The sequence below is a fragment of the Pelophylax lessonae genome (assembly GCF_965119305.1).
Source record: "Pelophylax lessonae genome assembly, chromosome: 7".
Classification (NCBI taxonomy): Eukaryota; Metazoa; Chordata; class Amphibia; order Anura; family Ranidae; genus Pelophylax; species Pelophylax lessonae.
Window position 1 is genome coordinate 218503805 of NC_138774.1, and position 12495 is coordinate 218516299.

The window sequence follows — 12495 nt, forward strand, 5'->3', positions numbered from 1 at the left end:
GTCCACAGACCTGGAAGGAAGACGGGTGAACATGGATGCGGCTGGCAGCAGGGACAACGCGGGCTCCGTTGCAGGTAAGTGTCACATAATGTGCTAGTATGCAATGCAGGGGGGAAAAAAAGAAAAAAAAAAGTTAAGAGTTTACTTCCTCTTTAAGAAGATTACTGAGCACTTAGAATACATATTGGCCTAAATTGATGAAGAAATTCAATTTTTTACATTTTTTTTTATTGCATATGTTTTATAGCGGAAAGTAAATAATGTTTTTTTGGGGGTTTTTTTTCAAAATTGTCACTCTTTTTCTGTTTATAGCGCGAAAAATAAAAACCGTAAAGGTGATCAAATACCACCAAAAGAAACCTCTATTTGTGGGGGAAAAAAAAAGGACAGCAATTTTATTTGGGTACAGCGTTGCACGACCGCGCAATTGTCAGTTCAAGCAACGCAGTGCCGTATCGCAAACATTGGCCTGGCTATTAACCACTTGCCGACCAGTCACGTTGACTGTACTGCGGCAAAGTGGTTCGTTATCGTCTGGCGACGTAGACCTACGTCACCAGACATTCCCCTCTCTCGGTTGCACGCGCGCGCCGCCGGAGGCTCTCTCCCGCTGTATTCAGTTACAGCGGGAGTCGGGCCAGGGGAGGAGCGGCGGTGATCACCGCCGCTCTTCCCCGATCGCCGGGGAATCGAGTGTGGAGATCCGCCTGCTTGTGTAAACACAAGCGGGCGGATCTCCTAAGTGACAGACAGGGTCAAATTGCAGGGTTCAGCATAGCTGAACATGCGATCTGTCCCTGTGTCACTCAGTTACCTCCCCCCACACACGTCAGTAAGCACCAGGCATACATTAACCCCTCCCTCTCCAATAAAATTAACCCCTTCCCTGCCAGTGTCATTTTTACAGTAACAGTGCATATATTTATAGCACTGATTACTGTAGTAATGTCACTGGTACCCCCAAAAGTGCCAAAAATGTCAGTCAAGGGTCCGATCTGTCCGCCGCAATGTCGCAGTCCCGCAAAAAAAAAAATCACAGATCGCGGCCATTACTCGTTAAAAAAAAAAAAACACCAAAATTACAGAAATCTTTCCCTTATGCCCCATACACACGTGCAGATTATCTGCAGACTTTTGTCTGCAGACTTACCTTTTCTATGTAGTGCAAGGGCCTGCCGGATTGCATACAAATTGAAAGTGTTTAGGTTTGACCTCATATTATATGGTTTTGGTAAATCTGCAGACAAAAGTCTGCAGATAATCTGCACGTGTGTATGGGGCATTAGTTAGTAAATGCAATAACTTTTGCGCAAACCAATCAAAATACGCTTATTGCGATTTTTTTTTTACCAAAAAATATGTAGCAGAAAACAAATTGGCCTAAAATGATAAAAAATTTAGATTTTTCCTTTTTTTGGGGGGAGAATTTCATATAAAAAAAGGGGAAAAATATTGTTATTTTTTCAAAATTGTCGCTCTTTTTTTGTTTATAGTGCAAAAAGTAAAAATCGCACAGGTGATCAAATACCACCAAAAGAAAGCTCTGTTTGTGGGGAAAAAAGGACGTAAATTTCGTTTGTGTACGGCGTTGCATGACCGTGCAATTGTCAGTTAAACTCAAGCAGTGCCGAATCGCAAAATACCCCCTGGTCAGGAAGGGGGTAAAATCTTCCGGGGCTTAAGTGGTTAAGGGGGTAAAACCTTCCGGAGCTGAAGTGGTTAATCTACACCATTCTTCAGATTTTTTTTTTTTTTTTACGTTGCAAGCAAGAGACACAAACGTCCTCCAAAAATAGAATGCTGTCGGCGGATTTTAACCCCTGCCTGAGTAAATCTGAAACATCAGTTTTGGGTGGAGTTGACCTTTAAAAAGGGTTAGAAGACCCCCATTCTTATCACATACAGTCATATCCCTACCCCAGTAATAATAAGAAGGACTGGCGTCAATTCTACCCAGTGACCTACTGTATATCGTCAGTGCAGTACACCTGTCTGGCCATGTAGGAAAAGGACAGAGTCAGACAGGCTGCTATATATATATATATATATATACATAGATTGCAGTCAGCAGCCTTGTATACATCCAGGGTCTATTAATAATACAGACACACAGCAACATCCAGGCTCACAGCCCTCCTTACAGCGCTGGGATTTGGGACCCCTGGGTGTTCATACAAGGGAGGGGTAGGGTGGTTTAAAGCCGTAAATGGCTGGTTTATTGAAGAAAGGAGGAGGTGGAGGGGGACATTTAATACAGGCAATTAAACGGGGCACTCCCTAGTGCCTGCCCTTTGCAAACTGTCACTCCAGCTGCCAGTGTTTGCATGCAATAAAAAATAATTTTTTTGCACATAAAATGTGACAGGCATTGGGTGAAAGTGGTGTGCTGTGTTTGTGGAATTTAGATTCCAAAGTGTAGTCCAAATTGGAAAGAGCAAATCTCATTCTGCATCTCAGCCATTGGATTGTGCAGATGTGCTGCTGTCATTGGCTAGCAGGAGACTCTCTTCTTCCCCCTCCTCCCATCCCTCTCTCTCTCCCCCTCTCTCCTTCTCTCCTTCTCTCCTCCCTGCTTGCATGGCCTTTGTAGCTATACAGCAATGTGTCTTCACCTAACCTGGGGACTTGGATTCCTGCACTGTCCCTGTCCATCACCCACAGACCCCCTGACCAAGAAGCCCCCTCCTCCTTCCTTGCCACATACAAGCCGGCTGCCTTGTTCTGCAAACTGACACCGCTATCTTTATCCCTAATAAGATCACACAGGTCCTTCGTCCCCCCCCCCCCTGTAGGGGTAATCGGCCTCTGTGTGCACCCCCATCTTCTCATTAGATGCCTCCTCAACCCTTAAGGTGAGACAAGGACAGATGTCATCAGCCGCTGTCTCCAGCTTCAGGTCCACTTTGCAGAACCCATGAAGAAAAACCACACACAATGGATTTCCAAACATGATGAGGAATGGCTGATTATTTGTCAATGTTTGCACAGATGCTGTGATCTTTGCACGATGATGGATATTCTAGGGCTCCGGAGATAGACTGCGAGTCTTTGTCCCTTTAAATGACTACTTTTCTGCACGATTCCATCGTTTGCATTGGCTTTTGTTGCGTTGATGTTGCATTTTCCCGATGTTGGTTTTTGGTCGGTTGATATGCTTTTGGCTTCTTTCGAGATATTAGGGTTAGCTCTTCAGGTGGACCATCTCCGAGGTGTTTCTGCCTGTGGATGGCACTTTGGATTGGCGCTTTGGATTAAGTGACTCCAGCACACCATGGGTGATCCGTTGACAGGTCCGTGATCTCTGTCATCTCAAGTGACCCCGACGCATGATTACATCCCACACTGTCTGGTCTGAGGCAGGGGTGAGGGGCAGAAGAACTTGACAGACCCCCTCGACCACCTCAGTTTCCTATAGCATTACACTGGATTTCCTTGACCACAAGGCAAGGATGAGGAGCAGCCGATGATGATGATGTTTGATACTCAGGTGAGTTGTGTTAATAATGTACATTTTCAGTGAGTTTATTTATATGTATTTTATGCATAAATCAAAATTGTGGATTCTCTGCTTTAATGTCGGTTCGCAGGCTCCGGCTGCCATTTTCACTTGGATGTCTTTAGTTTTAACATTATTTGACCTGGAACGAGCACGTAGATTAGAAAGGATTAGGAAATCAGAGTCCTGATCTGCATACTTGTTGAAGGTATGTGACTCTGAAAGAGATGAAGCTGTTGGATCAGCTTGACATCCAAAGAACTAGTATTTTCAAAAAGTAAGGTCAGCAATGGCAGCCTTGTTGTCCCAGTACAGGTTTTCTTTGAAGTGACAAGTCAGACCCTATCATCTCAAGCTAAGCAGGTGCAAGATCCCATGTGTGCATCGTGGAGCCTCCTCCTACCCTGAACGCAATGATTTCCTTGACTTTTCCTTTAGCCAAGGCACAGGCAATGCTTTTTGGGGGCTCAGAACCCCCCCCCCCCTATTTTAAATGCCTGCAGTGATCAGAGAAAATAGCAGACAATGTGAGCAAAGTATTTGTATAATATCAGTAGGGGCACCAGTCTGACCTGATCAGACTGGTGCCCAAATTGATAGTATACTAAACCTTACACCTTTGCTCACATTGTCCAGCCCTGATGAATGCTACTTGTGAGCCTGCGAAACACGTTGGCTCTGCCTATTGAACTTTTAGCAAGGTTAATAAACAAAAATCTATAAAGTTCCGTCACTGTCCTTTACACTTTCTTTGAACTGCTCTGTAGACCCAAAGGAAATGTCAGAAAGCTGGCTCTTAAAATGGAACTGAGCCCGCTGATTTAACAGTTTCCTATAACAGTTGCATTAAAGGCATGCCATGAATTATAATTGCTACAGTTATTAGTGTGCTTATGTTAGCTCTCAACCAAACTGTCAAGCCATCAAATGGCTGGCATCATAGGTGATCACATGTGCAGCACCATGGCAACTGCAGATCAAACAGAGGCTAAGATGGCAGCTTCCTTAGCTGTAAAGGATAGGATGGATTAGTTCTGCTTTAGAGCTCGGTTCACACTGAGGCGACACGACTCCTTACTACTTCAGGGGCGACTTGTGCAGTCCCGTGCACCACGACTTCGGAGCGACTTGCAGGGACTTCACATAATGGAAGTCTATGCAAGTCGCTCCGAGGTCGCCCCGAAGTAGTACAGGACCCTTTTTCTAAGTCATAGTGACTTGTGTCGCTCCTATTAGAACGGGTCCTGTAGCGGTCAATGGACCGCGAGGGAGCGCGACTTGTCAGGCTGACAAGTCGCGCTAGTGTGAATGGGGTCTTCAGACTGGAAATTACATCAGATTCGATTTGCCTTTGAGTCTAATGTTCCACCAACACCCATTTGACTTTCAGCCCTGGCCTTCTCCTATCTGCATCCCACAATTCGTAGTCAGATAGGATTTGACTAGACACAGGTTCACTTTAAGAAAAGTACAGAACACTAACGATTGGGAGTTAGGAGGATTGTGGAACTGTAGCTTGGGATTCAGAAAAGAATCTTTACACCTACACTTCATGCAAACAAAACTTCTTTTAATCAATGTATTTATTCATTGAATTAATTTAACTATAGAATAATATAAGCACCTGAACCTATCTAATTATGAGCTTCATATAATTCTCATACCGGGAGAGCAAATTTAATAGTAAGAGCCAGGGCTTTTTTTCAGCAGGAACGTGGTGGAACGCAGTTCCGGCACCTCCAGCACTGAATATATGTAATAGCAAGGGGTGTGGGGTGTCTTGGAGGGTCTCTTGATGCTGGCTGCTTGGGGATCTATTGTCACTGGTAGGGATCTGGTATTGTGTGAGGGTCTATTGTTGCTGCTGGTGGATCTATTGTTGCTGGGGGGTCTTATGTTGTTGGTAGGAATCTCCTGTTGAGGTTGAGGTCTATTGTTGGCTTATCCATTTATACTGGTTGCTGGGAGAGCCGTTGTTGGTAGTGGAGGGGGCCTAATGTTGCTGGGTGGACCTTTTGTTGCTGGGTGAGGTATTTTGTTTTGTGTGGGATGTGGGTAGGGGGTGGATCCAAGGGACAGTGCTAAGAGGTGGGTAGGGGTGGAACCAAGGGACAGTGCTCAGAGGTGGGTAGGGGGTGGAACCAAGGGACCGTGCTTAGAGGTGGGTAGGGGGTGGAACCAAGAGACAGTGCTCAGAGGTGGGTAGGGGGTGGAAGCACTGGTAAGAGCCAATCAGGTTCTTCTACAATGCTCTTAGTCTTACAGTGGTAACTTTTTGACAGGCGCAAAAGAGAGCAGAGGGTTGACCTCAAGAGTGTGGGGATGCCCTTTTACTATCCAAGCAGCAGGTCGTGACCACGCTGTATTCCTTAACTGCAGTGGAAAATAAGGGAGTTCTAGGGCCTGGCTGTGCTTTCTGAAGGACATGAGTCACAAGACTCACTGAACAGAATACCCAATCTACTGACAATTCACCTGCATTGAGCCAGGGATTGAAGACACTTCCCTCACCTTCCTCTTTGCAAAAATATGGAACACCAAGGGTAGTGCACTTTGCATGGCCATACATGGCCGAACCAGGGTAACAGGTTTTTTTTTTTCAATAAAGATACAATGGTGTATTTAATTTTTATCTCAAGAGGATAGAAGGGGTTCATTGATGATTGATTGATTGCTTAATTGATTGATAGGGATGCATTTACTTTTTAAAGGTAAACCCAAACTATGTGATTGCTTCTATTAAATCGACGTGTTATAAAGCTTGTAAATATAATATACAGAACCTGGAAGAATTTAATTTTCTATAAAGAGAAGTGAAGATCATTACCATAGCAGCCATATTTGTCTGATGGAGGCTGACCTCACAGTGGCAGTTATTTTTTCATTAAAAATATATAAATGAACAATCAACGTAGTACTAATCATAGTGTAAATATAACATTCAATACGATAGAAAATACCATTTTCGAATGCCGCTAAACATCAACAGTGCTTTCCACCACGCTATTCATACTCAGAATACAAAAATGATGTAGCGCAAACAAAATACATTTTTTTTTTAAAAAGTACAAAAATAAATAAAAGTCCAAATGTCCGATGATCAACAGTCCATCACCATTGTGTTACATATGTGAAGATTTCCCAAAAAATTCTGCTGTGTCTCCAGCCACCCAGTGCAACATATCTGCTCACCTCTAAATGTGGACTTCAATATAATATCAAGGTCATAAAAGCCATCAACACCAACGGTATGTCTCCTCCAGCATGCTTCTATATTCTCCTCCTCCAGCAGCTCCAGGCTGACAGGTAAGAATACATTCCAATTGCACCCCTAGTGCTATGGTAAGCGCTTCACAATGTATAAAGGAACTCACCAATAACTTGTACACATACAACCTTCACTTACAACAGGCATGTCCAACCTGGGGCCCGGGGGCCGTTTGTGGCCCGGAACCTCAAGCAATGCGGCCCACTGCCCCCTGACAATTTTATTTTTTTGCTGGGAAGGAAGGAATTTGAGTCAGGGGCACGGCCACAGAGGCAGCCTTGGAGGGGGATCATTCGCTAGTTGTGTTAAATTAGTGCTGTGGGGGCGCGGCAGCACAGGAAGGGCGCAGCGGCATTTTATTACTTGTATACCTTAACCATAGTATATATTTTATATATGCGGCCCGAGAAAATTTCTCTACACTCAATGTGGCCCAGAGAAGCCAAAAGGTTGGACACCTATGACTTACAACGTGGCTCCCCTCCTATACCTGTTATGCCCAATAGCAGGGCTTCCTCGGTAGGCCTACTACTGCAGCTACTCCTTATCCCAACTTCTGCCTGGCAAGCAAGTTGGTAATGGCTTCCTCTTCCTCAGTTCTCATCTAGGCGAGAACAGAATAAAATCCTGCCCCCCTCCTCGCCCGCAGCCTCCTGGGGTGTTTTACATGTCCCAGTCCCAGGAGGCTGTAGGATGCCATCTGTGATTCCTCAGGAAGTCATAGCCAGCTTCCAAATCCAAGAGGGTAGCACCAGAGGCCCACAGCAGTAATAACAGCCTGCTGCAGGAAGACAACACTGGACTTCGGGGACTGGTATGTACCCAATTTTTAAAGTATACTGTAGCTGCTGACTTAAAAACAAAAGTGTGACGTTCCTCTTTAATGCCGTAAGGGGCGGTGTATTGTGGTGCCGTTCATTCTGAATGACACCTTAAAGCAGCACAACATGTGAATTAATGCAACACATAGGGGCTCGTTTAAAAAGTAGAGTGATCTCTGCTATCAGCTTTGCTATTCTCCACACTACATTCTGCATTTTGCAGCCCATTCATAAAATGCAGACCATGTTGTAGAGCCTGTGATACCGCATGGAGCTCTCTACCTAACACTGATGAGCAGACAGAATTTGGAGGAGACGCCCGTCACAAGGATTTGACAGGTCAATTAGTCAGGCTCCTCCTCTGCCTTTTTGTTTATCCCTCCATTCATTCAATTTTATTTTATTTTTTAAAGCAAACTACTTTGTTCTTTTAATTTAAAGCTCTGGTATAGCTGTGGTGATGCTATACCGCTGATTTGTAAATGAACCACATGTATGTATGAATAGGCCCCTAAAAGAGCAACAGAGAACACTCATCTGCTCCTACAGCATCACTCTCTTGTTGGCTCAACTATCAAGATGCTGCTTCCTCGTTGGCGAGATTCTACAGTGCTTCAGCCAATGAGGGAGCAATGCTGTAGAAGCAGGTGAGTGCACTCATTAAAGATCCTGTTCCTGGCCTGGATTAGGGATGCACCGATCCGATATTCGGATCGGATATCGGCCCCGATACGGGCAAAATAGCTGGATCGGGGGATCGGTAAAATTAACAGATCCAGTTTTGCTCTTTATAGCTTGTGAGGGAGCAGAGAACAGCTGTCAAAGAAAAAAAAAAAAGAGCCTCCTGCAAATGCCTTTCAACTCTCCCAGTTAAGTAAACATAATGATTACAATGTATCTTTTCGTTCCGTCTGCCGGAGGAGGGAAGTTTAACCTCTTAAAGACTAAACCCATGACATTTTAGATTTTGAATGCACAATGTTATAAGGTATCTACCGATCCAGAAGTATTATTTTGTTATAAGCTCACAAAACAGTACTTCCGGATCGAACTCAGGATCGGCGATTTCACAAAGCAAAAGATCGAGATCGGGACCAAAAAAGTCGGATCGGTGCATCCCTAGCTTGGATCACAAATCTTCTGTGTTCCTCAGTGCACAGTGGAAGTGGTCTGTCTATGGGCTGTCCAAAGGTGAGGTCCTCTCCACTCCAAAGGAGAAGGCTTACCAGCATGATGATATCACCACAAGGGGACTAGTCAGTGACGGGCACACACACTAATGTGCTGGATCACCGGTCTCCACTCGTGGAGGCATCAACAAAGGGACACATAGTGGCTGACTAATTTTTTTAGATGTTAATAGGTGGGAGTGGATGATGAAATAAGGTGGAAGAAGAGGGGAAAACAAACTGTTTGTTCTATATAAATCCAGTATAATAATAATAATTATTGGATCTCAAATTGGGATTTTTATGAGCACTGCGATATCTATGGCAACTTTGATAGTATTCTGAATTGTATTTCATCTTTAATATATGTAAAAATCTAACCTAAAATGCCTCCATCTATAGTTCTCCATGTTCTAACACTAACCTATCTAGCCCCGTAAAGAAGAAATCAGTATATATACCTTTTTTGAAACCGATCCGACCCGATCCCACGCTGAGCTGTGGAGGTGGGTGCAAAGGACACATCCAACAACGAAAGCCCCATAGTAAGTCTACGGGTGACGTCACTTCCCATTCATTTCACAGCTGTCGGCTGTGTCCTCTGCAGAGCTTTAGCCGCTGGAGACCGGATCGGATCGGCTTCAAAAAAGGTATGTATACTGATTTCTTCTTTACAAGACCAGATAGGTTAGTGTTAGATCGTGGAGATCTATAGATGCAGGGATTTCAGTTTTAGGGTGGACTTATCCTTTAAGACTAAAGATATATTGTACAATATGACTCATATTTTGGGTGCCTTGCCTTGACAATATCACTCAAATTTACAGTACATCTTTATCCCCTGTGCCCATAATAGGGCACTCCCACCATACTTGCTGTTTTTTTAATTTTATAGTATGGGGAATGTAAAAGGAAGAGTTGGAACCCACACAGGAGAATGGAAACAGAAAAAATTCCAGCAGAATTAAAAAAAGAAATAAAAGATATAAAATAAGCTACCTTTAACTGAAATATGGCATGTAGATGAAACAACTTCTTAATGAAGAATTTATGGCACTTTTTCTCTGCAAGTACCGGCTCGGCTCTACTCGGCCCTGCTTGGCCCGGTTTGTTTTTTCACAGCTGGTACCGCATGGTACGGTGTTGGAACGGTTCGGTACGGTACGGTATGGTTTGCTTTTCCACTAAAGTAGTACTTAAGTTAAGTGGGTGGGATAACAACGGGGTGGGTGGGATTCTCTGACCAATCAGTGGCTAGTAGTGACTGCATGTAAAGGATTGTGGGATATGGTACCGGGTATGGTACCTCTTTGAACCACAATCGAGGTGGTACTGTTTTTGAGACCCATACCGTTCGGTTCCATGCAGTGGAAAAGTGCCGCCGTATCGTACCGAACCGTTCCTACACCATACCATGCGGTACCAGCAGTGGAAAAGCACAAAAGCGAGCCGAACCGTTCGGTTCCATGCAGTGGAAAAGCTCCGCCATACCGTACCGAAGCGTTCCGACACCGTACCATGCGGTACCAGCAGTGGAAAAGCACAAAAGCGAGCCGAACCGTTCGGTTCCATGCAGTGGAAAAGCGCCGCCGTACCGTACCGAAGCGTTCCGACACCGTACCATGCGGTACCAGCAGTGGAAAAGCACAAAAGCGAGCCGAACCGTTCGGTTCCATGCAGTGGAAAAGCGTATGTCTTTACAATGTTAGGAAATGTTCATGCCAGATGCAGTTTATAAGGCACCCACTTGAGGGCAGGAGACTCCAAGGGATAAAATGGGATTTCCTTCCTGCTCCAGACATCACTTAGAAAGACATTAGATGTAAATTTTCTCTCTTCTATTAATTATAGATGAGATCAGCTTCTTTGGATACATGTTGTCTGCTTGTTCAATCCTAGGCTGATGTAAAGCAATTACCAGGCTTCATAGCACCTGCCAGTAAGATAAGTGCTGGATGACTCATTATAGGGCGTTATTAAAGCCACCTTCGAGGATTTCCTCAAAATGGACAAAATAGTAAACCAAAGACCCACAAAAAGAGTTGTCATGATGGATTATAGAATTATTTTAAATTGGGGGAAATTTTCATCCTTTGTTCTCACATTGGCATAACGCAGCAGTCACCCCCCTGGCTTTTGATATCTCTTGAGGATTTCAGTAGTGAGATTTTACTGCCATGGTTCTCGCTCTGCTTCACCCTCCTCCCCTGAAGATTTGCATTTTCACCACCCACCTTTGGGTGATGTTACGCCTGCTGCATTTATTTTTACCATTTTTAATAAAATAAATAAAAAAATTAGAAGCGGGATCGTTGGTAGAGGCCATGGTGAGTTTGTAGACCCAGGGACTCAAGAACATCACCATACACCATATAAGGAACCATTTGGTGGTTTAAAGGACAACTTCACATTTTTAGTGTATTGTCCATCAAATAAACCTTCACCCAAAAGTGTTGCCCACACAGTAAAATACCTACTTACATTTATGCTTCTGAGATCTTCTCAAAAGCCTCACAGCCTTAGCAGGAAAACACTCCGGTTGAGTCTTGTCTAGTGCAAACACGCTCCCCCCGGGTCCATTCATTCTTTTCGATAGTCATGGCCGCCCCTAGCCATCCAGAAGCGTATAAACCATCCTTAGGAAGGAATGGGGCTGTGGCGAGCTTGTGCACTAAAAACAGGAGCCATACCCGGTGTTATGCAGGGCTGGACATAGTAAAGCTGACCATAGAGAGCTTCAATTTTGGATTTATCGAGCCGCCCATGACTCCAGCCAGGGGTGTAACTACAGGGGTTGCAGAGGTTGCAATTGCAACCGGGCCCCATGCTCCAGGGGGCCCGTGCGGCTCCCCTGTACACCTGGATAGGAGGGGCGGTGGGGGCAGCATGTAGAGAAATCACTGTCCTCCTTTTTCCTCCTGTAGCTGCAGGACAAAGATGGAGGAGATTGGTTCCTTTGTATGCTGCCCCCGCCACTCCTATCCAATTCACTTGTGTTCTGCTGTCTCTGGGCCCATGTGTGCTCCCCTGCCCCCCCTACTGTGCTCCCCCCCCCTCACCCTCACTGTGCTCCCCCCCCCCCTCACTGTACTCCCTTCCCTCCCCTGCCAGCTGCTGCAAGGGATATGTCACAATAGAGAACCAGGAAGGGGTTGGTAAATATGTAATTTACCAGCTCCTTCCTTTTCTGAATGGACAGAGTCATAGTCAGTGACATTGTAAAAAAATAAAATGATTAAAAATATTACAATTAAAATACCAAAAAATAAAAACTACTGACACCAGTGGGTGAACATCCAGGATCGCAAAGGTCACACTTGAGACCGGGCCCTGGCATTCCACCACAGTGGGGAGGCCCCAAGATGGCAGGACTTGTGAAAGGGTCCTGCTGCAGGACCATAATGATGGGCCGCACAACGAGAGTAAAGGACCCCAGGATCAGTGGGAAGAGCCCCAGGCTTGAAGGGAAGGGCCCCGGCCAGGGGTCCGGGGGCCCTTCATGGTTTCTTGCACTGGGGCCCTGAAGGTTCTAGTTACGCCTCTGACTCCAGCCGTGGGTGGCCCTATAAGTATCACCTGACTAGACCACAATTAAATGAAAAATAAAAATTGAAGGAGCCTCGTGGAAAATTGTCACCCGAACAACGACTGCACCCTATCACTTTTAGAGTATTCAGACAACTAACGGGGCTGCAACTATCTGAATACAATAGCCAGCAGTGTTCAGCATGGATGGAGGAA

The 12495-nt window shown here is 45.0% G+C and overlaps 1 protein-coding gene across 2 annotated transcripts in view; it reads left to right on the top strand.

Moving 5' to 3' along the window:
* The first annotated feature begins 2574 nt into the window (after positions 1-2574).
* Positions 2575-12495, top strand: part of RALGDS (ral guanine nucleotide dissociation stimulator) — a 239030-nt gene continuing 229109 nt past the window's right edge. For both annotated transcript variants that reach the window (XM_082262835.1, XM_082262837.1), the window contains exon 1: positions 2575-3487. In XM_082262835.1, coding sequence (XP_082118961.1) covers positions 3464-3487 — 24 coding nt within the window. In that variant the 5' untranslated portion in view covers positions 2575-3463. The remainder of the gene's footprint in view (positions 3488-12495) is intronic.